We start from the raw sequence: 27806 nt of genomic DNA, 5'->3' as shown, positions 1-27806 counted from the left end.
CATAGGACAGGGGCAAGAACAAATGGAAGCAACTCTGAGTAAGCGCATTATTATGCATTTCTATTGTATTTAATGGTGCTTTTAACACTAAGCAGGAAAGGGACTTAAACTATAACCCATTTTTCCTTATGTACCCTCAACAGGCCAGGTTTTTAGTATAGCTGAACTAGTGCACAGGTGGAATAATCAGCTGATGGGTGAGAGCAGGTTAGTAACCATGGTTACTGCTCAACTGATTACTTCACCTGTGCACTGGTTCAGCTATAATGAAAACCTGGCCTGTTGGGGGGTACTTGAGAAACACTGCTATAAAATAATTTATAAAATATGTTCAAAAAAGAGAGTTGGAGGAGTTAACAATACTGATTACTGAAAGAGTTAAAAGCTAATGGAAGCTAAACTATTGCAGCTGCTCTATTAGGCAAAACCCGCTATTAATGGAAGTGTCAGGAAGTGAGGGGGCAGAGAGTTATCTCAATAATTACTGATTCAAGCACATTGTTTCCACAGCACCCATGCAGGAACATAGATTTCTTTAGTATTACATTTTCTCCCATGTAGTTAAAGGTTTAAACCAAGACTTTAAAAATCCACAACATCTTTACAAAGTGTTATATATTCTAGCAAATTATTTAAAAATGTATGAAGCTGCCCCTAATTACAGTATTATTAATAGTCGTTCCCATTTCCCCCATAAAATTCCTTCCCTCTCTTGTTATACAGAAATAAAGCTATTTTGTGAAATTTGAAAAATGAAGGTCTAAATACGCCATGCATTAAAAAGTATTGTATAGGTAGAAAGATGCCGAGTCGAACGCATTGGATAGGTCATATTTTCAAGGGGCCATTCTGGAATTAAGGCTTTAGCAACACATAGCGCTCATTATGTTTCCTCAAGTGCAATATGGCTACAGATACAGGAACATCCTGAAATATATGCATTAAATACTTCTAGACATTTGCGTCATCAAATTTCTTTGAAACTTTGAAGTGTTGTGGGAGTCATATGTAACTACAAATTATTAAAATGTAAAGTAAATTGGCTGACTAATTTGTGAGTTATTAAAGGGACATTGTACAGTACCTAATGTGTTTTATAATGACTTGTTATACCAGCTGCAGAGTTTAAAATGTATGTGAAATTGCACCTTTAGGTTTAATTTTGTATATGAAATAACTGTTACTGCTAATTGAAACCACAACCCAATGGAATAGGTTGAGCTAGCAAGGAAAGCGGACCTCATCTTTTCTGTATAGTTATTTACACAAAATGAACATTTTATTACCTCTCTGTCGCAGACACCAACTGGGAGTATTTTATCTAAATCTTCTTGTTTAGATTTATTATCTAACCAGAATTCGGAAATGTTCAGTGAAGGTGGGGATACAATAGACATAATCAACTATTTCAAATGATAAAATAAAGGTGAACAATCTATTTGTAAATGGTTGAATACGCTCCAGTAGGCAAATGGATAATTAGGGACACATTAAAGGGGAGAAAATATCAGTTTATACTGTTCCTTTAAGTGTTATCAAATAGCTACTTTTCCCATCTCCAAATCTACAGCAAAAAAAACTCTACACCAATATGGAATTTGACAAGCAGATATTGTCTAGTAGGCACAGCAATCAGTGGTTGCTACGATACAGTTTAAAAAATAAATGAAGACATGCTTAATAGTGGTCACGCACATTATTTTTACATTAAAGAATTTGGAAATTCAAAGGCAAAAAACATAGCCCTGGTTTCCAAGTTCCCAATCAATTTTTAAATTGAATACACTCCCTTACCCACCTAGGGAGATTTGCATAACTACATCACACATCAGATTGTTTATTATATAATTAGTGACAATCTATTACATCACCAATGATATCATCTGACTTTAAAACAAATTATATAAAGAAGAGTAAATTACATTACATTTTATTTCGTAAGTGATAAATTGTCTGATGATGTCACTAAAGATGTTGATGAGGTCATCAATTATGTAATGTGCAATGTCATTGGTTATTTTATGCAACACTCCCAACAGAAGGTAAGAGGGGATTTAGCGTTTGAGTGAGAATTTACAATCTGGAATTACCATGTTTTTTGCCTCTGAATATAAACCCATACATGCATGCGTATTTATCCTCCACTGCAAGAGATACAGAACAAAATATGTACAGGAAGGAAAACACTCACTGGGTTGTAGTACTCCTTAGGCTTATGATTAACGTCCCACCAGTCAGACGTCCATTCCCAGGCATTTCCTACCATATTGTATAGGCCATAACCATTTGGAGGGAAAGCAGATACCTGTAGGGAGAAAATACACATTCCTGCGTGAACCAACCAGATTATAAATAAACTTAATAATGGTGACATTGTCATGCATGAGTGGGAGTAAATCTGACTTTTTACAAGCCTTCTCCTTACACTATGAACAAAGCTGCACAGGATAGTACAAATTAGCTTAATATTTCACCAACACTGGAAGATCAATGACGTGTTAATATATCTCTCTTGTGAAAGTGGATTACAGATAGAGATGTAGTGGAGAGAGGAGTAAGCCGTCTAAAGAGAGAAACAGTTAGGTTCTTAAAGGGACATAAAAGTAATTTGTATATATAACAAATTAGGCATTACATAAACAAAGCATTTAAAGTTATGTTAGAAAAAAATGCATTTCATGAACACACTCCTTGAAAACCTATAAGTATGTTTATTGTATATCGTTTACTGTGACCAATAGGGGGAGATAAAAATGAGCTACTGCACTGATCAAGCAACCACTGTGTAACATGTTGCTTACAATGCTAGACCTTCTTGGATGCACTCCAGCCTCTGTGGGGGAAAAAAAAAACTTTTTCATAGGTAAATAGTGGCAAGGCCCAAGTAACATATGGGACAATAGAAAACAGGTATTGTAATAGACCTGAGAGAAAACCGAATGTGATCCTTTCACTCTAGGGGTAAGATAATGGAAACTCTGAGACATATGCATAGATTACAAGTGGATCGCAATAATGCAAGCGCTGCTATTACAACTGGATAGTTAATATTTATTGTGCTAGCGGTATTATGGTGTGTTCTACAGTTCTCATGTAGGAGAGTGCATTTACGTCATTTACCTAAGGTAATAGATTTCGATGAAAGACCACACTAAAATAATTCATGTCAGATAAAGCAAATGCCCAAAGCTGATCAAGAACAACAATTACGTTCATGTATTATAGCATTTTAAGGTGAATTTGAAAATACAATAGCAAGCTCTAAAATACCAGGTTTTCAAAAGCGTTAAAGTGATGTTAAATCTAAGAATGTTGCAATGAAAAATCTATTAGTTTGCAAATAAAACCACATACAGTATACATTTTATAGTAAAAGATTTACAATCCTAATTGGTATTGTCTGTTCCTCTGCCCCCTTTCTCTTTTGGCTGGGATGTATAGAGCAGTCACATCCACTCTCTGCATAGGCTTTTTATGGGCTTTAAAGGGGCTGGACTTCAAGATTGTCAACGGACACAAACACTGATTGGATGTTAACTGGAATTGTCATTAAAAAAAAAAGTGTCAATTCAAGTGGGCCGGCATAACATTGCAATAGAAGCATTACTTTATGCACTAATTTAACCCTTTCACAGATGGATTAAAACAAAAAAGGGTACATATATACTTTTTAAATGGCAAAGATTAAATGTATGGAATTTAATTTGTTAAGGTTTAACATCACTTTAAATAATAACTGATTGTGCTCAAACACAAAGTTATCCAATAACTAATAATATGAGAGCAACGTGCATACTACTGCTGCTTTGTGCAATCCATTGAAAGTATAAGTTGCACTATATATGTATTGGGCACGTTAAAATGCTTTGGTTAAACATTTAAACCAACAACTTGTAATAAACAATAAAGAGTTATTTATTGTTCAATGCCAAGCACTCCACTTGTAATCTAGACTATAAATATCAAGGTAAACCAGAAAATGTATGACCATCAAAATACTAAATGAGTTGTTGTCTGAAGTATAAGTGCCCAAAGGGTGACCTTAGCGCTGTGTGGGAAATGTGAGCAGACTGTGGACGTGAGCAAATAAGTAGTGGTACTTTGGGACTGCAGAGGATATGTGAAAGCTGGTGGGGCGTGTTAGACACTGTGCCAGGCACTGTTAAAGTGCCATAAAACATTTTGAGTTATGTGCATATTATAAAAGGGTCAACTGAGGTAAAAAAAAGTATAAAAAAAAAGCTTATAAGTATTTTAATAAAATATCTAAAAATCTGCAAAAGTACTTACACTTTAGTGTTGCCAAATGTAGCCTGCTCCACCCCCTTATCAGTGTCCTATTGCAAACCTTGTGGTATCATATAACAAAGTGTACATATGCGGATAATTACTTATGCAAGCAAGGGGGGGGTTGAGGAGGGACAGCAGGTACTCCTATTGTTTGTTGCCAAGAAGCTTGCTCTTTTCCACGAGGATAATGTCACATGCTTTGTGAAAGCTTCAGCATTATACTGTGCACTGCTTTAGTCAGGTGCCATATGACTCTGCCCCCTACTGTGCACATGCACGAGTGCATTCTGCAGAAGCTATGGCCTGGATAGCACCTTCCATATATAGAAATGCCTAGGGAGAGCTTGCTGCAAACAAAACTATGCCTGAATTAAAGGGGTTAAAACAGAAACAGTTTTGCAGGTAAGCTTTGGCTCATATATTTAGAAACATGTTAGTTCACACTGTTTTATGTCCCTTTAAACATGAGGCTTTGAGAGGAAGCTATGCACTTCTGGGAAAAGAGGAAACCACAATTGTGACTGGACAGTGTTGACAACATGAAACAGTGTTTACAGGGTGAGTAGGGCAGACAGGGTCCCAGACATAAATTCTGTAATACATATTGTCAATGATCACTTACAGGGGATGTCTTAATATACCCATCTTCTCCGGTGTTGTTGGTTGGGAAGACTCCCTGCCAGACATTAGCAAGGTGTTCACCCTTTGGTTGTAACTTGTTCCCCCACGGAAATAACCTTGTGAAAACAAATTTAAAATAAATAAATAACGCAACACAGGCACCAAGAAATTTATTGTGACCAGACATACAGAAGTGAGGAGATTAACCCAGAGATTTTATATATCAGAAATGAAATCTCCAAAGGAAAACACAAAGGAACCTTAGGCTTTTATGGAAGTTACAACAGGATCTTTTTCCTCCTATTTCTATTTTTAGGATTTTTAATTTTAAAAAACAAAAACATAATACTTTCCAGTAATGGTTTGGAACACAGAGCTCTCTCATTGTGTGGCAGATGGGACACGCTCCAGCAATTTAACATCAAGACCAGCAATGCTTAAGGAAACCACATGGCTGCCGGACGAGTGTAGCACAAAGACACAAATGTTCTCTTTGCCTTAGAAATGAAATACCCAGCAGATCTTAGACAATGTGCACTGGCATGCTCTTCTGCTCTTGCTGCAGGGTATTCCAGGCTCATGGTGACAAAAATAGACTGAAAGCAGTAAGCAGAATTCTACAGATGGTTGCATAGCAGGCACTTTCCCTTTGTTTAGTTCAAGCAGAGAGGAATCTCCGCATCATGACCTTCTTAAAGGGACATTATAGTAACTTTTCTTTTCTTGCATATGATCATTTAAAATATAAAAGGGTTTTTTTTTAAATTAAGCACTTTAATTACCAAAACAAAAGCGTATATTCTAGTGGACCTTGCTTAACAAAAGATATGTGGGAGAAGCCATTATCAGCCATTAAGTATCAGCTGTGCACAAACATGGATTTCCTGTCTATTTCTATACCCTCTTAAAGGCACAGAAAGCTCAACATGTAATTCCCTGTAAAAATGTAATAAAACATAATGGGGGGAAAACATAACACAGTCTTGTTATTTATTTTCTTTAATTGAATTTTTTTTCCCAATAAACCCAGAAGGGTTGGAGTTCAAATAATGAAATTCAGAACCCAGAACCTCCTACTTACTGCAGAGTGATTGCTTAATATGTGTAAAAGCAAATTTATATCTGTCCATAGTGGCCACATCAATGGAAATAACACTTAAAGGGACAGTCAACACCAGAATTTTTGTTTAAAAAGAAAGATAATCCCTTTATTACCCACTAGTGGGAAAGTCTGCCCAGAGGGCAGTATATTGTGGTGACGGAACCACCGAACCACCCTGCCATTTTGGAACGGCAATCTATTGTGGTGACAGAACCACCCTGCCATTTTCAGAATCCCCCTTGATGCAGCTTACGCTGCATCCAGGTGGATTCCGAAAAAACGCTGCATCCAGGTGGATTCTTTCACTACTCCTTTTGCTCTCTCTCTCCCCCCTCTCTTTTTGCTCTCTCTCTCCCCCCTCTGTTTTGCTCTCTCTCCATTCCTCTCTTTTGCTCTCTCTCCCCCTCTCTTTTGTTCTCTCTCCCCCCTCTCTTTTGCGCTCTCTCTCCCCCCTCTCTTTTGCTCTCTCACCCCTCTTTTGCTCTCTCATCCCTCTTTTGCTCTCTCACCCCTCTTTTGCTCTCTCTCACCCCTCTTTTGCTCTCTCACCCCTCTTTGCTCTCTCTCCTCCCCCTCTCTTTTGCACTCTCTTTTCCCCCTATTTCTTTTTCTCTCTCCCCCCTCTCTTTTGCACTCTCTTTTCCCCCTATTTCTTTTTCTCTCTCCCCCCTCTCTTTTGCTCTCTCCCTCCCCCCTCTTTTGCTCCCTCTCCCCCCCTCTCTTTTGCTCTCCCTCTCCCTCCTCTCTTTTGCTCTCCCCCCCTCTGTTGCTCTCTCTCTCTCCCCCTCTCTTTTGCTCTTCCTCTCCCCCTTTCTCTTTTGTTCTCCCTCTCCCCCCCTCTTTTGCTCCCCCTCTCTTTTGCTCTCCCTCTCCCCCCTCTCTTTTGCTCTCCCTCTCCCCCCCTCTCTTTTGCTCTCCCCTCTCCCCCCTCTCTTTTGCTCTCTCTCTCTCCCCCCCTCTCTTTTGCTCTCTCTCCCCTCTCTTTTGCTCTCTCTCCCCTCTCTTTTGCTCTCTCTCTCCTCTCTCTTTTGCTCTCTCTCTCCTCTCTCTTTTGCTCTCTCTCTCCTCTCTCTTTTGCTCTCTCTCTCCTCTCTCTTTTGCTCTCTCTCCTCTCTCTTTTGTTCTCCCTCTGCTTCTCAGCATTTTGAAGCCCAATTCCTCTCAGAGTACAGTGAATGTCAGAGGGATGTAAAGGGAGTATCACCTATTGAATGCAATGGTATTCCTCACGGGAGATCTATTTCATAGGGTCTCTGTTATCGGTCATAGAGATTAATCTCCTACCTCCCTTATTCAGATCGACGATATACTCTCATTTTCCATTACCTCTACTGATAACTGTTTTAGTACTGGTTTGGCTATCTGCTATATGTGGATGGGTGTCTTTTGGTAAGTATGTTTTCATTACTTAAGACACTCTCAGCTATGGTTTGGCACTTTATGTATTAATATAAAGTTCTAAATATATGTATTGTACTTATATTTGTCATGAGTCAGGTTTATGTATATTTCCTTTTGCGGACTGTCGGTTTCATATTTGGGAAAAGCATTTTTTTTTAGGAAAAAAAAAATTCTTACCTGGGGTATAGTCTTTTTTCAAATTGACTGTTTTTCATTAAATTTCGGGGGGCAAAATTAGGCTCACGAGGGCGCAAAATGCCAAAGTATATTGCGTCATTCTTGGCGCAAGATTTTTTTAGCGCAAAGGTACGCTCGATGATGAAAAATTTGTCATTTCCGGCGTCTTAGTTGACGCCGAGTTCCTTTCACAAGGTTGCGTCTTCAATGACGTGAGTGTTTCCTTTCCGAATGTTGTTAGCGCCAAAAAAAAATTCTGTTTGCGTTGTGCGTCACACTTGGCGCCAAATATTTTCATTATTTAAAACCCCATTCCTATATGCCTCTTGCCTTTTTCTCTATCAGAGGGCTATGCTGTTTGCATTTTTTCCCCATTCCTGAAACTGCCATATAAGGAAATTGATAATTTTGCTTTATATGTTGTTTTTTTCTCTTACATTTGCAAGATGTCTCAATCTGATCCTGTCTCAGAAACCACTGTTGGAATCCTGCCTGATAACAGTTCTACCAAAGCTAAGTGCATTTGTTGTAAATTTGTGGAGATTATATCTCCAGCTGTGGTATGTAATAGTTGTCATGATAAGCTTTTACATACAGAGAATGTGTCCATCAATAATAGTACATTGCCTGTTGTTCCTTCAACATCTAATGTACAAGATATACCTGTGAATTTAAAAGATTTTATTGCTGATGCAATTCAGAAGGCTTTGTCTGCCATTCCGCCTTCTAATAAACGTAAAAGGTTTTTTAAAACTTTTTTTTTAAAAAATTGATGAAATTTCAAATGACCGACAACATACTGAATTATCCTCCTCTGACGAGGATCTATCTGATTCAGAAGATCCTTCCTCAGATATTGACACTGACAAATCTACTTATTTATTTAAAATGGAGTATATTCGTTCTTTGTTAAAATAAGTGTTGATTACATTGGATATTGAGGAAACTAGTCCTCTTGATGTTAAAACTAGTAGATGTTTAAATTCTGTTTATAAACCTCCTGTGGTTACTCCTGAGGTTTTTCCAGTTCCTGATGCTATTTCTGATATGATTTCTAAGGAATGGAATAGGCCTGGTACTTTTATTCCTTCTTCAAGGTTTAAAAAATTGTATCCTTTGCCAGCAGTTAGATTGGAGTTTTGAGAAAAGATCCCCAAAGTTGATGGGGCTATTTCTACTCTTGCTAAACATACTACTATTCCTATGGAAGATAGTACTTCTTTTAAAGATCCTTTAGATAGGAAACTTGAATCCTATCTAAGGAAAGCCTATTTATATTCTGGTCATCAGCTCAGGCCTGCTATTTTTTTGGCTGATGTTGCAGCTGCATCAACTTTTTGGTTGGAAAGTTTAGCGCAATAGGAAAGGATGCTGATTTGTCTAGCATTGTTAGCTAGCTTCAACATGCTAATCATTTTATTTGTGATGCCATTTTTGATATCATCAAAATTGATGTTAAATCTCTGTCTTTAGCCATTTTAGCTAGGAGAGCTTTGTGGCTTAAATCTTGGAATGATGACATGGTATCTAAGTCTAGATTACTATCTCTTTCTTTCCAAGGTAGTAAGTTATTTGGTTCTCAATTGAATTAAATTATTTCAACTGTCACTGGGGGGAAGGGAGTTTTTTGCCTCAGGATAAAAGACCTAAGGGTAAATCTAAAGCTTCTAACCGTTTTCGTTCCTTTCGACAAAGTAAGGAACAGAAACCTAATCCTTCCCCCAAAGAATCTGGTAACAATTGGAAACCTTCTTTAAGTTGGAGTAAATCCAAACCATTTAAGAAATCAAAGCCAGCCCCCAAGTCTGCATGAAGGTGCGACCCTTATTCCAGCTCAGCTGGTAGGGGACAGATTAAGATTCTTCGAAAAAATTTGGGCAGATTCTGTCCAAAATCAATGGATTCAGAGTATTGTCTCTCAAGGGTACCAAATAGGATTCAAAGTAGATTTGTTAGAAGATTTTTTCTCTCATGCATCCCAGCAAATCCAGTAAAGGCTCAGGCTTTCCTGAAATGTGTTTCAGACCTGGAGCTTTCAGGGGTAATCATACCAGTTCTGTTTCAGGAACAGGGTCTGGGGTTTTATTCAAATCTATTCATTGTCCCAAAGAAAGAAAATTCATTCAGGCCAGTTCTGGATCTGAAAATTTTGAATCGTTACGTAAGAGTGACAACTTTCAAAATGGCAACTATAAGGACTTTTCTGCCTTTTTTTCAGAAAGGGCATTATATGTCCACAATAGACTTACAAGATGCATATCTTCATATTCTGATTCATCCAGATCATTTTCAGTTTCTGAGATTCTCTTTTTTAGACAAGCATTACCAATTTGTCGCTCTTCCATTTGGCCTAGCGACAGCTCCAAGAATCTTTTCAAAAGTTCTCGGTGCCCTACTCTCTGTAATCAGAGAACGGGGTATTGCGGTCTTTCCTTATTTGAACGATATCTTGATACTAGCTCAGTCTTTACATTCTGCAGAATGTCACAAAAATCAACTAGTATTGTTTTTTTAAAGACATGGTTGGTGGATAAATTTATCAAAAAGTTCTTTGATTCCTCAGACAAGGGTCACCTTTTTAGGTTTCCAGATAGATTCAGTGTCCATGACTCTGTCTCTAAGAGATAAGAGAAGATTAAAATTGGTTTCAGCTTGTTGGAACCTTCAGTCTCAATCATTCCCTTAAGTACCTATGTGCAGGGAAGTTTTAGGTCTCATGACTGCAGCATCGGACGCGATCCCCTTTGCTCGTTTTCACATGAGACCTCTCCAGCTTCGTATGCTGAACCAGTGGTGTAGGGATTATACAAAGGTATCACAATTAATATCCTTAAATCCAAATGTTCGACTATCTCCGACTTGGTGGTTAGATCACCATCGTATAGTTCTAGGGGCCTCTTTTGTTCGTCCAACCTGGACTGTAATCACAACAGATGCAAGTTTTTCAGGTTGGGGAGCTGTTTGGGGATCTCTGACAGCACAAGGGGTTTGGAAATGACAAGAGGTGAGATTTCCAATCAATATATTGGAACTCTGTGCAATTTTCAGGGTTCTTCAGGTTTGTCCTCTGTTGAAGAGAGAACCGTTCATTTGTTTTCTGACAGACAATATCACAACTGTAGCATATGTCAATTATCAGGGTGGGACTCACAGTCCCCAAGTTATGAAAGAAGTATCTCGGATACTTGCTTGGGCAGAATCCAGCTCCTGTCTAATTTCTGCAGTTCATATCCCAGGTATAGACAATTGGGAAGCGGATTATCTCAGCCGTCAGACTTTCATCCTGGGGAGTGGTCCCTCCATCCGGATGTGTTTTCTCAGATTGTTCAAATGTGGGGTCTTACAGAAATAGATCTGATGGCTTCTGATCTAAACAAGAAACATCCCAGGTACCTGTCCAGGTCCAAGGATCCTCAGGCGGAAGCATTGGATGCGTTAAAATTTACTTGGTGTTACCAACCTGCTTATATTTTCCCGCCTCTAGTTCTTCTTCCAAGAGTGATCTCCAAGATCATCATGGAACAATTGTTTGTGTTGCTGGTAGCTCCAGCATGGCCTCACAGGTTTTGGTATGCGGATCTTGTTTGAATGTCCAGTTGCCAACCTTGGTCACTTCCATTAAGGCTAGACCTTCTGTCTCAAGGTCCGTTTTTCCATCAGGATCTCAAATCATTAAATTTGAAGGTATGGAAATTGAACGCCTAGTGCTTAGTCATAGAGGTTTCTCTGACCCAGTGATTAATCTATGTTACAGGCTCGTAAATCTGTTTATTATCGAGTTTGGAAGACTTATATTTCATGGTGTTCTTCTCATAAATTCTCTTGGCATTCTTTTAGAATTCCTAGAATTTTACAGTTTCTTCAGGATGGTTTGGATAAGGGTTTGTCTGCAAGTTCCTTGAATGGACAAATCTCTGCTCTTTCTATTTTATTTCACAGAAAGATTGCTAAGCTTCCTGATATTCCCCGTTTTGTACAGGCTTTGGTCCGTATCAAGCCTGTCATTAAATCAATCTCTCCTCCTTGAAGTCTTAATTTGGTTTTGAAGGCCTTACAGGCTCCTCCGTTTGAGCCTATGCATTCTTTGGACATTAAACTACTTTCTTGGAAAGTGTTGTTCCTTTTGGCCATCTCATCTGCTCTTTCTTGTGAATCTTCTTTTCAGATTTTTCATCAGGATAAGGCGGTTTTGCGGACTTCTTTTAAATTCTTACCTAAGGTTGTGAATCCTAACAACATTAATAGAGAAATTGTTGTCCCTTCTTTGTGTCCTAATCCTAAGAATTCTTTGAACAAAGATAAGCAGGGTCTCCAGCTTATCTTATTCATGACCAAGCATGAATAAGGTGCTGTGACACCGAAACGTTGCTATTTGTGTTCTAATAAAGTCTGTTTGATAAAGTGCTGGAGACCCTGCTTATCTTTGTTCATGTGTATTAGGGCTTAGCAGCGCCCTAGGTCTACCGTGCACTTTCTTTACTCCCATATGCTGTTCCCTTTCTGGACTAAGAATTCTTTGGAGAGATCCTTACATTCTTTGGATGTGGTAAGAGCTTTGAAATATTATGTTGAAGCTACTAAAGATTTCAGGAAGACTTCTAGTCTATGTGTTATCTTTTCTGGTTCTAGGAAAGGTGAGAAGACTTCTGCCGTTTCTTTGGCATCTTGGTTAAAGCTTTTGATTCATCAGGCTTATTTGGAGTCGGGTCAAGCACCGCCTCAGAGAGTTACAGCTCATTCTACTAGATCAGTCTCTACTTTGTGGGCTTTTAAGAATGAAGCTTCAGTTGATCAGATTTGCAAAGCAGCAACTTGGTCTTCTTTGCTTACATTTACTAAAGTCTACCGTTTTGATGTATTTTCTTCTTCGGAAGTAGTTTTTGGTAGAAAAGTTCTTCAGGCAGCTGTTTCAGTTTGATTCTTCTGCTTATGTTTTAAGTTTTTTTCTTTCATTTATGACAAAAAACTAATTTTTTTGGTTGTGGATTTAATTTTTTCAGTGGAAAATGTCTGTTTTTATTTTATCCCTCCCTCTCTAGTGACTCTTGTGTGGAGTTCCACATCTTGGGTATTGCTATCCCATACGTCACTAGCTCATGGACTCTTGCCAATTACTTGAAAAAAAACATAATTTATGTAAGAACTTACCTGATGAATTCATTTCTTTCATATTGGCAAGAGTCCATGAGGCCCACCCTTTTTATGGTGGTTATGATTTTTTTGTATAAAGCACAATTATTTCTAAATTCCTTTGTTGATGCTTTTTACCCCTTTCTTTATTACCCCACTACTTGGCTATTCATTAAACTGAATTGTGGGTGTGGTGAGGGGTGTATTTATAGGCATTTTGAGGTTTGGGAAACTTTGCCCCTCCTGGTAGGATTGTATATCCCATACGTCACTAGCTCATGGACTCTTGCCAGTATGAAAGAAATGAATTTATCAGGTAAGTTCTTACATAAATTATGTTTTTACGCTCTCTCCCCTCTCTTTTGCTCTCTCCCCCCCCCTCTCTTTTGCTCTCTCCCCCCCCCTCTCTTTTGCTCTCTCTCCCCCCTCTCTTTTGCTCTCTCTCCCCCCCTCTCTTTTGCTCTCTCCCCTCTCTCTTTTTTTTTTTTTTTTAATTTAGGGCACTCCAACTGCCTCCCCTTCCCTGCTGAGCCGCCCACCCGCCACACCTTCCGCCGGCACCAGCAGAAGATCGTTACAGACGTTGACACACACAGTGTCGCCGTCTGTAATGATCAGGCTTCTGGCCTCATATGGAGGCGGAGCACCGATCGCCGCTCCGGGCTCCATATGCGGCTGATGCCTTAAGTTTCAGGAGCTCCAGCTCTTATCTGTTATGTTACAGTTGAGAGTTGGAGCTCCTGAAGCTGTCTCGTCGCCGCAAGGTGGCTGTGCGCGCATTAAACATTCCTTTGAGGATGCGTGCACAACTGCCGCAACTGGAATGTTGTTTAAAATTACATTTCCTATTTAAATCATGAACGTTTTTTTTTGGACTTGACTGTCCCTTTAAAAGGATAGTCTACTCGAGAATTTGTGTTGTTTAAAAAGATAATCGCTGTCTTAACCAACATGGTTATATCAATATTCTTTTCACCTCTGTGATTATCTTGTATCAAAGCCTCTGCAGACTGCCCCTTATTTCAGATCTTTTGAAAGACTTGTATTTTAGCCAGTCAGTGCTGGCTCATAAATAACTCCACGGGTGTGAGCACAATGTTATCTATATGGCACACATGAACTAGCGTTTTCCAGCTACAAAAAACTGTCTAAATGCACTGAGATAAGAGGCAACCTTCAAGGGCTTAGAAATTAGCATATGAGCCTACCTAGGTTTATCTTTTAACAAATAATATCAAGAGAACAAAGCAAATTTGATGATAAATTTAAATTGGAAAGTTGATTAAAATTACAAGTCCTATCTGAATCATGAAAAGTGACTTTAAAGGGACATGAACCCCAACTTTTTCATTCATGATTCAGACAGAACATGTTATTTTAAAAAACTTTCCAATTTACTTCTGTTACCTAATCTGCTTCATTCTCTTGCTATCCTTAGTTGAAAGGCATACCTAGGTGGGTTCATGGGTAGCAATGCATTGAATGGGACTAACTTTAGCAAAACGGAGGAGGAAAGGAATTTGGGCGCATTTATAGATAACAAGCTAAAAATGGGTGCACAATGCTGGGCCGCGGATTCTAAGGCTAATAAAATACTAGCATATATTAAAAGAGGCATTGATGCAAGGGAGGAAGGAATAATTATGTCACTATATAAATACTTGGTAAGACAGGAGTGCTGTTTTGGGGCTCAATCTAAAAAAAAAAAAAAAAAGACATTGCAGAGTTAGAAAAAGTTCAGAGAAGGTCTGTTTTCTCTAGACAAAAATGCACTTGAGAGGTGATATTATTAATATATATATATATATATATATATATATATATATATATATATTCATTCAAGGCCCATATACAGAAATGGCGGAATCTCTGTTTATTCCAAGGAAATTGTTTGTGACACAAGGTCACAGTTTAAGGCTGGAGGAAAGGAGCTTTAAGCTCCAGCAACGTAAACGTTTATTCACTGTAAGAGCAATCAAATTGTGGAACTCATTACCTAAGGAGGTAGTAAATGCCAATACCTTAGATACATTTAAAATGGCTTAGATACATTTCTGGCTAGTAACAGAATTCAGGGATATGATTGCTTGTGTTAAATGGGTCACCTTTTAATGAGATTAAGCTCAATTGGAGCATTTATTGTAAATCAGGTAGGATCTTTATAGGTTGAACTTGATGGACTTCTCTCTTCTTTAAACCTTCACTACTATGTATTGATACAAAGATTTCCCCCTTCAGTGTCAGCACAGACAGCTGGGCTTGTCTGCACAGATTACAAATTCTAACAGACCCCTCTCCCAAGCACCAGCATGCACAAATCCCTCTTCAAATTGTTAGTTTCCTTTTTACGTCAATTCTTTGAGCCAATTTACCTGTTCTCTAGTCCCCCGCGGCAGGCGTATTCCCATTCAGACTCTGTTGGAAGACGCTTTCCTGCCCAGGCACAGTATGCAGATGCATCATTCCAGGACACATGCAGTGCGGGATGATCCATCCTGTGACAATTAGGGGTTAGAAAGATGACAAAAAAGCTAACCAAAAAATAAAAAACAAACAATCTACTGATGAGCCATATTTCCCTGTTATTCATTCTTTAAAGAGACATGAAACACAAAAGTTTCTCTGTGATGATTCGAACAGAACATACAATTTAAAAAAAGTTTCCAATTGACTTCCTTTCTTATAGTATTCTTTGTTGAAGAGCATACCAAGGTAGGTAGTGTGCCCATCTGGTAGCAGTGTTTTCACAATATATAACATTTTGCAAAACTTCTGCCATATAGTGCTCCAGTCACGTGCATGCTGCTGAGCCTACCTACCTGATTTTCAACAAAGGACAACAAGCGATCAAAGTAAATTTGATAACAGAAGTAAATTGGAAAGCATGTTTAAGTTGTATCTCTCTATATCAATCAGCAAAGAAATTTGGGGAATTTTAAGTCCCTTTAAAGGGACATAAAACAACGTTTAATTTAATTTAAAAAAATTGCCATATACTTTCATTATTTATTTTATTCCCCTTTCCTGTAATTCTAACTCTGAAAATGTGAGATTTTCCAATTTCTGCATATCTGCCCACTTAAAGGGACATGAAACCCACATTTTTCTTTCACGATTCAGATATATTATACATTTTTAAACTATTTTCCAATTTACTTCTGTTATCAATTTTGATTCATTCACTTGGTATCGTTTATTAAAAAAGCAGCAATGCACACGTGGGAGCTAGCTGAACACACATGTAAGCCAATGAAAATGGGCCTACAAGTCCTGCCACCAATCAGTAGCTAGCTTCAAGCTCCTTAGCCTATGTAGATATGCTTTTCAACAAAGGATATAAAGAGCATGAAGCAAATTGGAAAGTTGTTTATATTTATATGCTCTATCTAAGTAATGAAAGAAAAAGTTTGGGTTTTATGTCCCTTTAAACTCCCTGGCTCATACAATTTTTTAGTTTTGGTCTATGGTCCAGCGTTGTGTTATTTAGTTGGTTACGGGGTTGTCCAGCGGCAGAGCCAGGCAACTTGACTGGTCTGGGCAGGCGAAGCTGAGACAGATTAGCATGGAGCAAACAATTTAGCATTTCATGTTAGGGAATTGGTGAGGAGTCCTAGGAGCTCCTGTGTTTTTAGCTAGCCTTAGGCTACCTTGATTTACTGTAGTGTTACGTATCAGTGCATTACGGCCTGTTTACTTTCAGATTGAAACTTGTACTGACTAAAAGTTACATCGAACCACTATATTTCATACTGGCGGTAATAATTCTATGATCCAATACCTATCACTATATGTAACTATACCTAAGAGTTACTAATAAGAGATCACTCAATCATGATACAGAACGGGTGTTAATGTTATGATCCAATACTTATAAATTTACTGATTTGTGAATACATAATATTGTAAGAGATCACGAGTTAGTTAAACCGATACTACTAACTGCAATTACATATGCTCACAATGAATCAGTAAGTCTCATCTCCAGAGAAATAAATACTATTTCTAAACATCAAGATCATTTATATTTCTAATGATACAGGTATTGTTACCGTTCCTTTGTGGATAAATATAACGCACATACCTAGCAATACTTGACCCAGTATCTTTATATTACTGTTATCATCCTCAGGATCACTTTTGTTAACCCTTGCCTTAACACATTGCTGATCTCATACTTTAACGGCCAGCAGCCAGTACATACCCCATATAGCTTTCTATGAGAGTAATTAGTGGTGCATAATCACATACGTAATTCACAATCTTTAACTCTCATAAGAGACATTTACAAGCTATTTAGATTCTAAGCTGGATGGCTTGAATCTTGAACTATAAAAGTGGTCCAATTAGAACGTTGTACAAAGGGAATTTTCCATTACATGCAAGATATCACTGAATAACGTTTGACATAATTAGTGGATATGCTTTACCTTTATACTCCTCTAATGACTTTCATACATTACAGTAGGTACCTAAGTGTGTTTTTAATGTAATCTCCTATTTTATTTACAACTCAATAAAAGTTATATTTGAATTTAGTTACGAGTCCATCAGTAAACTAGTAATCCAGCTGTATAACTTTCACAAAACTGTGAGTGCTATGTGTTTTCTTTTTTGAAGAATAGGTTCCCTTACCTGTCTTCATATTTTTCTTATAACTTTGAAATATACACACAGCACCAACAACCCCCAATAAAGAGACTTTGTTTACATACTAAAATTTGCCTACACATCACTATTATCTGGGGATGGAGGTTTTGTAATCCATTTAAAGGGACATTATACACTCATTTTTTCTTTGCATAAATGTTTTGTAGATTATCTATTTATATAGCCCATAAAGTTGTTTTTTTTTAAATAAATGTATAGTTTTGCTTATTTTTAAATAACATTGCTCTGATTTTCAGACTCCTAACCAAGCCCTAAAGTTTTATGAGAATACCGTCAGCTACCTTCTCCAGCTTGCTCCTGTTTGTGTAAAGGGTCTTTTCATATGCAAAAGAAGGGGGAGGGGGGAGTGTCTTATTTGTCACTTGTAGTGGGCTTTCCAGCTACCTTTTCAACAGAGCCAAACTGACAGCTTCTAAGTAAGTTTTTAAACTGTTTTATACTGGATTTTTATATCAGTATCTGTGCATCTTATTCTTTATAGTAGTGTCTATTACATGCAGTTATATGAAAATTAGTGTATACTGTCCCTTTAAGTAGTGCCATTGGACAATTTCTCTCTCTGAATTTAGCATTTTCACCTCTATCTATAGATGCAGGGGAGATCTGGGCTGTTATGACAGAAATAATCAACACTCTTGCAGACTTCAGCATGTGGGAAGGCTCTGATTACCATTATAAAAGAGCATAGTTTTCCCTGCACGCCTTAGCCAAAAGGTGAAAATACTAATCTCTGCAGCATTACTTGGCGGGGAGGAAACCATGGAGGTCCTATCATTTCCACTGGGCTGGAAGATAGTGTCACATGAAGGGAAGAAAAGAAATGGCTATTCCAGCACCTCTCCCCTTCTAATAAGCAGAATAGAGCAATTTCCAGGGTACCAGGGACCATTTTCTAGATACCACTAGCTTCCTGGTCTCCTGGTTTATTGAGCTCTGAGACAACAATGGCATTTAGTGTCCCTTTAAAAACATTTTTGTTCTAGATATGGGGATACACAATTTTAGTCTCTGCGTATCATAAGAAATATTTTAGTTCCCATAGAGCATGTATCATTAAAGGGATAGTCTAGTCAAAATTAAACTTTCATGATTCAGATAGAGCAGAGATTTTAAGCAACTTTCAATTTACTCCAATTATCATTTTTGGTTCAGTACCCTGGGTAGCGCTTGCTGATTGGTGGCTACATTTAGACACCAATCAGCAAGCACTACCCAGGTTCTGAACCAAAAATGGGCCGGCTCCTAAGTTTACATTCTTGCTTTTTCAAATAAAGATACCAAGAGAATGAAGAAAAATTGATAATAGGAGTAAATTAGAAAGTTGCTTAAAATTGCTGCTCTATCTGAATCATGAAAGTTTAATTTTGACTAGACTATCCCTTTAAGCTTGGGAACAACTGACATTCACATCGCAGTACCAACCCTAAATAGGAAGCTGCGAACATTTAAAGGGACAGTCAAGTTAAAAAAAAAAAACCTTGACTGTTTCAAATAGGGCATGTAAATTTAAACAACTTTCCAATTTACTTTGATCACCAATCTTTCTTTGTTCTCTTGGTATTCTTAGTTGAAAGCTAAACCTAGGAAGGCTCATATGATAATGCCCTTGAAGGCTGCCTCTTATCACATGCTTTTTTATTTGCTTTTCACAACAGGGGAGTGCTAGTTCATGTAAGCCATATAGATAACATTGTGATCACGCCCGTGGATTGTGGCAGACACTGCACTAATTGTCTAATGAAAGTCAGTAGATAATAGATAAAATAAATAAAAAGTCATGTGATCAGGGGGAAGATGCTTAGTAAAAAGGTAATCACAGAGGTAAAATATATATTAATATAACTGTGTTGGTTATGCAAAACTGGGGAATGGGTAATAATGGGTAATAAAGGGATTAGCTATCTTTTTAAACAACAAAAATTCTGGTGTTGACTGTCCCTTTAATATAATGAGCTGCATTTCCTTTAATGATTTTAATCGCCGTTACAGCTATACAACACATGTTTTTAAAGGTAAAAAAGAAAATAATGTATTGAAACAAGTGCCTTTGTATTTCAGTTACCTGTAGGTAATGAAATAGATCCTGCAAATTCTGAAATACATATTTTAAAAGGCACTTTGGCCATTTAAATACAACAAATATGCAATACCTGGTGCAATATTTTAAACGCTATTTTTGTACCTTTACTGTCCCTTGAAATGTAGATGTTCTAAGTAGCAAATTGGAGCATTTTATCATTGTACTAACATGTCCCTTTAAGTGAATCATAAAACTACTTGTGACATTTTCTCACACTTCAGCTAAGCCTGGTACCTTCCAGTGTTAATTTTTTGTTGGTCAAATAAAAAGAAAAAAGGACAACAACAAAAAAGAAAAAAAAAGGGGGGAAGGGCTGGGTAAAATGTAAAGTCTCTAAGAGTAAATCCTTCCAAGGTTAAAGGGACAGTTTACTCAAAAAATTTCTCCCCTTTAATTTGTTCCCAATGACCCACTTTACCTGCTGGAGTGTATTAAATTGTTTACAAGTAGATCCTTTACCCTTATATTGGCATTTGAAATAGTTGATTTAGCATGTGGTATCCCCACCTATTCTGAAAGTTTGTGGCCGCAGGTCCCAGCTATAGATAAGCTTTGTAAACACAGCCAGCAGAAGAAATTATACTCCCAGTAGGATATAGCAGAGATAAGGTAATAAAATGTTGATTTTCCATTGTTTTTTCCAAGTACTGGTGATTCTTTTATGGACAGATATAAGATTAAGTAACATGTTTATGTGCACAATGTGATACAGTAATGAGATCGGATTATACCTACAAGCTCAACCCATTTTATTAGGTTGTGGGTTCAAAACACAAAATCAGAGCTTTAATATTCACAAATAAACCTTAAAAAGCTAATTTTCATACATTTTTTACTCCGCAGTTGGTAAAAAAAGCAATTGTAAACACATTAAGGGAAAACTATTTTACAGTATACTGTCCCTTTAATATGTTGAATTTTCCTCACCTGTCTGATATACCAGAGTCTGGCCCCTCCGGATGTCTCCAGTTCGCCCCTTTTACTGGCAACCACCAAGGAGCAGCTGCAACCTTAGAACAAAAATGACACGGAAGTTACCACAAGTGCACCTGCTCTACTGGCATATCACGCAGCTATGCACCCTCTCATTAGCACACATAGGTTTCTCTGTTTGGTGTTATAAATAAATCAATTACACTTCACTAACTGGAAAGAAGGTGTGTGGACACAAATCTCCCATCTTGTGCCTTAAGTGGACGCTTTACTCAAATATGTTTTTTTAAGTTTCCTTCCCAATACCCCATGGTAAATATTCTATAAATACATAAAGCTTTTTTTTTTCTTTTTCAATGGAGTCAACCTGCTCTCCTGTGCATTCGCAAAGCAACTGGGTGATTTTACCAAAAGTGTGACACTTTACAATAACATTTAGATTTGTTATTATAACATTGTGTATAGATTGTTCGGTTCCCTGAAAGGCGTGTAGAGCATATTCTCCCGTGCATGCGCTCACAGGAATTAGCGCTCACTCTAGGTGCATCTAGGAATATTTTGCATAACACATCCGATTGGCTGGGGGTTTGCTCCCTGTTAACGTTTGCTCTGCCTTTCTCTGGGGCCGCCTCTGTATTGTGCAAAATATCTGCTTTCGGGTAAACTTTTCAGGTAGCATTTAATAAAATTTGTTTTTGTATTGGTACGCAATTTTTTTTTTTTTTTATTAGAATAAATATTCATAAATAGAATAAACTATTTGTTTCCTGAGAGTAAACTGGCCTTTTTATTTAAGTCTTAAACAGGCGTTAGACTGAACCTGGTGACTGCAGAAGGGACCCACTCCTGACAATCTTTAGGATCTGCTAGTTTAATTGATTCTTTCAAAGGTTATGTTAATTTTCTCATTCGCTGCTGTATTCACTGTGTCCTGGCAGACTACCAGAATTATAATTGTTCTGCATCTAATTAGCACAAATGATAATTAGATGAGAGAAGGAATTCCCCGGTGTAAAGTCAGCTAATACAGGGCTCTGTGTGCAACCCAAGTGCAGATGCAAAAAAAAAAAAAAGGAACTTGCAGTGACAAAATGTTATAAGAGGAAGAAGCAAATTATTCATCAGCTACAGATCAACAAAAGCCTAACGTCTGTTATTTACACGCGTTCACAGCAGCTATGCAAGGCAAGTGTGGTTATGTCTGTACAGGATGCCACAAAAGTTTTTTTTTTTTAAAAAAACACATATTCCTGTCCTGAATACACCAACATTTTCCTCTCAGACTTGCGAAGGTGTGGTCCCTTTCAACCAATACATTTATGAGTTTGAAAGAGACAAATTAATCAATTTATTTATGTTGTATATCTGAAAAAGCAGAAATTAAATATTTTAAAAACTATTTTTTTGTGTGTAAAAAGCTGTTTAGATTTAAGGTGAAGCCAGCATTGTCAGAAAAATCTACCACTCATTTGAAATTCAGACTAAGTGTTATTGCATTGTCTTTTTATCATGCATTTGTTGATTAAGCAAATCTACTGCATTTACTGTTCCTTTAATGCAGTGTCTCTTTAAAGGGATACTAAACCCCAAATTTATTTCATGATTTACACAGAGCATTACATTTTAAACAACTTTCTAATTTACTCCTATCAATTTTTTTTTCGTTATCTTAATTTAAAAAGCAGGAATTTAAAGCTTAGGAGCCAGCCCATTTTAGGTTCAGCACCCTAGATAGCGCTTGCTTATTGGTGGCTACATTTAGCAAACCAATAAGCAAGCGTAACCCAGGTTCTGAACCAAAAGTGGGCCGGATCTTAAGATTTACATTCCTGCTTTTTAAATAAAGATAGCAAGAGAATGAAGAACATTTGATAATAGGAGTAAATTAGAAAGTTGCTTAAAATTGCATGCGCTATCTGAATTAGTAAAAAAAATGGGTTTAGTGTCAAACGCAAATAAAAAAAAGGCAGGATGACAAGATCAGGCATACGGTAAGGCACACAATTCCTGTTCAAATTCATAAGCATTATTATTTCAAATACATAATATAAAAATGATGCCAATTAGAACTTATCTACTCATTGCCTATAAAGTAACCAACTAATGCGCTACATGTTTACACGTTTGTGCATATCTGGCAGTCACACACACAAATCTTATGGATGGAAGAGCATAAAAATTGTTTTTAATTACAGGTATTTATTATTCATATATCTTTTTGATGTCTATACACTTTTTCAATGGAAGAATTAAGAGGCAAATAAATATTTAAATCATTATAAAGCATTTTTATGATTATGAGATGTATTTGTTGTCCAATAATAAAATTCTTTAATTCAGGCACAGGAAGCTGAAACGCATTGCCATCCAGAGCAGGCTCAGGCCTGTTAAGCAGCGTTTTGTGTGTGTTTACTACCTTTGATAATAAAGTGATCTAATGAATAAGAGCATTTTTTAATTGCACACTAATAGGATTCTCATCATGGAGCACAGTTGTATATTATTATGAATTCTTGCTGTTTTCTGTGTAACTTACTGCCTGGTTGATTGAATTCTTAACGTCTTCACTTATCAAGCCTTCAAACACAAACGAGTCTCCAAAACGCTCGGCCTAGAAAGAGTGAATTAATAATAGAATGCTAGAATATATTGAAATGAAGCAATCGGTCCTAAAATCAGTTACATAGAGAGCAGGTCCAGCCACTGGGATAAAATGATGACCTGTTTTCTCCATGTCAGGAAGAGACACTGCTATAGGTTAGCATTGTTATCATCTTAAAGGACAAATATGATCACAAAATAAAGTGTAAGTTTTTGGACTCAGATGGAAACTTTGTAATTAGTCCCAAAAGGAAAGTCCCAAACGATGTCCTTCACAAGCTTTCCACAAAAGCACAATGCACGATGATAGGCAAGAAAAATCTTCTGATTCCTCCCAGCTGGTCCTGAGCAGCGTACATAGGTACCGAAAGATCAGCGCCGCGCCCGTCTCTCATCAAACACAGGTGTCCCGGTGTGTATAGGATCCACACAGGCTCTTCTCACAGCCTTAACACCAGCTCACTAGGTAGCTTGGGAAGGACATCGTTTGGGACTTTCCTTTTGGGACTAATTACAAAGTTTCCATCTGAGTCCAAAAACTTACACTTTATTTTGTGATCATATTTGTCCTTTTATCAATTTATGTGGTATTAATTTAGATGTGTTATTAATTTAGATGTGTTTTATAAGTTAGGGCCGGTCACTATCAATTGTATTAAATAAATAAATGTTAGATTCATAATTTTAGAAAGAGTATTTTCAAATTGTTTATTTCATGTTTTTAAGCATTATAAAATACAATATATATTTTAATCATATGTGGTTTGTTTCACGTTTATATTCACCACTAATTTAATTTAATCGGAGTATATGGGAATTAATTTTAACCCTTTGCTGTGAGGACCTATAAAAAACCTCTTTGCATTTGAATAATTAGATTTGAATTTTTGCACATGGTCAAACATTCAGAATTCTGAGTTTATTTAAAAAAAAAACCCTTTTTAATTGTATACTTTAGCATCCACTTTGCGCACTTATATTTTGTATTATATTTACATTTTTGTCCTTTTGGAAGTAATATTGGGAATCTTCCTTATATATAGGTGTTTGTATTCAATTCATTTTGCACTGGTCTCTAATTGTTTTATTATCATCTTAAAGGGCCATAGCTTTAAGACCAGCAACTCTGCACTACTATGGGTTAAGCACCCACAAAGGGGTTAAAAAGTACCACTCGGAACCCCAAGAGCACTGCTGGTCTCGAGCAGAAACCACTTTTGAACCACTGATGATAGCGGCACAACTCAGCTGTGTAACTAGCGCTGCTGATTAATTAGATCAGCGTCAGTTTCCGCTCAGGACCTGCAGTGAAATGCGGGTCCCGAGCAGTACTTCTACTGTGTGTTTAACCCCTTTGCAAGGGTTAAACACATAATAGTGAAAGGTTGCTAGTCTTATAAACAATTGCTCGTATGAATTAAAGAATGTTATTTTTTTATTTAAACACCTCTGAGCCATAGTTATTACAGAGGTGTGTATTAAACAATGATACAGCACATATAAAATCTGCACAAAAGTCATCAGTCTTTGGTACACGTATTTATTGTCTGAGCACACACTGTTATTGTCAGCAACTGCATGCAGAGATGTGAACTGCTATTAGCACAACGAAGCACCTGATCAGCTACATTATGCAGAATTAAAGGGACATGAAACTCAAATTTTTATTTAATTATTCAGATAGAGAATACAATTTTAAAGAGACAGTAAACTTAAACATTATGTTTTAGATAGGGAATGCAATATTAAATAACTTTCCAATATAATTTTATAATCAAATTTGCTTTGTTTGTCTTGGTATTCTTTGTTGAAAGCTATACCTAGGTAGGCTCATGTGCTAATGTCTAAGCCCTTGAAGGCCGCCCCTTATCTTAGTGCATTTTGACAATTTTTCACAGCTAGACAGTGCTAGTTCATGTGTAATGTATAAATAACATTGTGCTCACTCCCATTGAATTATTTATGAGTAAGCACTGATTGGCTGAAATGAATGCCTGTCAAAAGAACTATGATAAGGGGGCAGTCTGCAGAGGCTTAGACACAAGGTAATCACATAGATAAAGTATATTAATGTAACGGTGTTGGGTATGCAAAACTGAGGAATGGGTAATAAAGGGATTATCTATCTTTTTTAAACAATAACAATTCTGAAGTAGACTGTCCCTTTAAAAAAGTTTCCATTTTACTTATATCATTAAATTTGAGGAAGTTCTCATGTTAATCCTTATTAAAGAGATACCTAGGTTGGTAGCGTGCCTGAAGCACTACATGAGAGGAAATAGTGCTGCCATCTAGTACTTTTGCTACTATAAAATTGGTTCAAAACTGCTGCCATATAGTGCTGCAGACATGTGCACACTCCTGAGCTTACGTCCTTGCTTTTCAACAAAGAATAACAAGAAAACAAAGAAAATTTGATAATAGAAGTAAATTGGAAAGTTGTTTAAAATTGAGCGCGCTATCTGAATCCTGAAAGAAAAAGAAAAAAGTGTTTTATGTCCCCAGTTCTCAGTTATAACCCCCTCACCTCTGTCACATGGCCGGTAGAAGTCACAAACTTCTCAAATTCCATATTGCTGATTTCAAACATGTCCATATAAAAGGAGTCTAGGTGAACCTTACGTGCAGGACCCTCACCATCTTGTGGAATTGCTGGGTCATCAGTACCCATAATAAAAACCCCAGCAGGGATCAACATCATCTAGGGGAGAGTGTAGAAAAAAAGTTTTCAATTTATAATGCAAAATAAATGTATCAATTAGAGTGAAAGGTCCATTGTCACTTGCTCTCTTCACCAAAAAACTTCACTCAACATGTGAGCTCTTCTCTCTATATTCCTGTCACTGTCTCCCTGGTTCTACTCTTCCTGGTCTTTTCCTCACAATATTTTAGCTCTTTTATCACACTGTCCATGTCTCTCCTCTTACTACTCAACTCCCCCTCACATCATCTGTGCTCTCTCCCCTTCCTGACCTCCACTTCACCCATCTTCAGCCTCCCCACACCCACTCTCCATTTTCAACTCCACATTCTCCTCTTTCCAGCTCACATTTTCCCAACATACTGCTAAGTCCCTTAAAAAGCTTCCCCATGATCTATCCACAGCCTTCCCTTAAAGGGACACTGAACCCAAATGTTTTCTTTTGTGATTCAGATAGAGTATGCAATTTTAAGCAACTTTCTAATTTACTCCTATTATGAATTTTTCTTTGTTCTCTTGCTATCTTTATCTGAAAAAGAAGGCATCTAAGCTTTTTTTTTTGGTTCAGTACTCTGGACGAATTTATCCACCAATCAGCAAGAACAGGTTGTTCACCAAAAATGGGCCGGCATCTAAACTTACATTCTTGCATTTCAAATAAAGATACCAAGAGAATGAAGAAAATGTGATAATAGGAGTAAATAAGAAAGTTGCTTACAATTTCATGCTCTATCTGAATCATGAAAGAAAAAAAATTGGGTTCAGTGTCCCTTTAATTGTGCCTCTGCTTTTTCTTGTACCCCAATCCACTTCTACATTTTTTTTTTTTATTACGTCACATTGTCCCAGCTACACTTGTCATAGTTTCTCCTTTCTGTTATGAAAGCTTTCATCTCTCAGTTCTTCTCTCACCTTGTATCTGGTGTTCCTCTGGATCTTACTTTACCTTGCCCATAACTCTTCCCCCACCTAATTTGCAAATCTTCTTTGTCTTTTCTTCACTCACTTATTCCCCAGTTCTCCTCTACCTATTCTTCCTCTCACCTTGTCCTAGTTCTCCTCTACATCTTCTTCCTCTCAACGTTTCCCAGTTCTCCTCTACCTCTTGTTCCCCTCACCTTGTCCCAGTTCTCCTCTACCTCTTGTTCCTTTAACCTTATCCCCAGTTCTCCTCTACCTCTTATTCCTCTCACCTTGTCCACTGTTCTCCTCTACCTCTTGTTCCCCTCACCTTGTCCCCAGTTCTCCTCTACCTCTTGTTCCTCTAACCTTATCTCCCCAGTTCTCCTCTACCTCTTTTTCCTCTCACCTTGTCCCATGTTCTCCTCTACCTCTTCTTCTCACCTTGTCCCCAGTTCTCCTCTACCTCTTGTTACCACTCAACTTGTCCCCAGTTCACCTCTACCTCTTGTTCCCCTCACCTTGTCCCATGTTCTCCTCTACCTCTTGTTTCTCTAACCTTATCTCCCCAGTTCTCCTCTACCTCTTTTTCCTCTCACATTGTCCCATGTTCTCCTCTACCTCTTCTTCTTCTCACCTTGTCCCCAGTTCTCCTCTACCTCTTGTTCCCCTCACCTTGTTCCCAGTTCTCTACCTCTTGTTCCTCTCACCTTGTCCCATGTTCTCCTCTACCTCTTCTTCCCCTCAACTTGTCCCCAGTTCACCTCTAGCCATTCATCCTCTCACATTGTTCTTAGATTTCTCCCTCTTCTTCCACTCACCTTGATCACAGAGTTCTCCTCTACATTTTCTTCCATTCACATTGTACCCCACTCTCTATCTCCTCTTCAGTTTAGCTCTCCTCTAACTCTTCAACTCCTCTCCTTGTCACCAGAGCTCTCCTCTACCTCTTCTTCCCCTCTCATTGTCAGTAGAGCTCCCCTTTACCTCTTCTTCCCCTCCCATTGTCAGTAGAGCTCCCCTTTACCTCTTCTTCCCCTCCCATTGTCAGTAGAGCTCCCCTTTACCTCTTCTTCCTCTCCCATTGTCAGTAGAGCTCTCCTTTACCTCTTCTTCCTCTCCCATTGTCAGTAGAGCTCCCCTTTACCTCTTCTTCCCCTCCCATTGTCAGTAGAGCTCTCCTTTACCTCTTCTTCCTCTCT

At 37.7% G+C, this 27806-nt stretch overlaps 1 protein-coding gene across 1 annotated transcript in view; it reads right to left on the bottom strand.

Annotated features, from left to right (window-relative positions):
* Positions 1-27806, bottom strand: part of SUMF1 (sulfatase modifying factor 1) — a 43003-nt gene that overhangs the window by 12733 nt on the left and 2464 nt on the right. The window contains exons 2-7 of the mRNA XM_053720785.1: positions 25531-25704; positions 22939-23013; positions 20397-20479; positions 15094-15216; positions 4913-5027; positions 2192-2305 (exon numbers count right to left, since the gene is read on the bottom strand). Coding sequence (XP_053576760.1) covers positions 2192-2305; positions 4913-5027; positions 15094-15216; positions 20397-20479; positions 22939-23013; positions 25531-25704 — 684 coding nt within the window. The remainder of the gene's footprint in view (positions 1-2191; positions 2306-4912; positions 5028-15093; positions 15217-20396; positions 20480-22938; positions 23014-25530; positions 25705-27806) is intronic.

This window comes from Bombina bombina, chromosome 7 (genome assembly GCF_027579735.1).
Source record: "Bombina bombina isolate aBomBom1 chromosome 7, aBomBom1.pri, whole genome shotgun sequence".
In the NCBI taxonomy this organism is placed as follows: Eukaryota; Metazoa; Chordata; class Amphibia; order Anura; family Bombinatoridae; genus Bombina; species Bombina bombina.
Note: the sequence above shows the minus strand (reverse complement) of the source record. Positions and strands in the feature narration are given on the sequence as shown.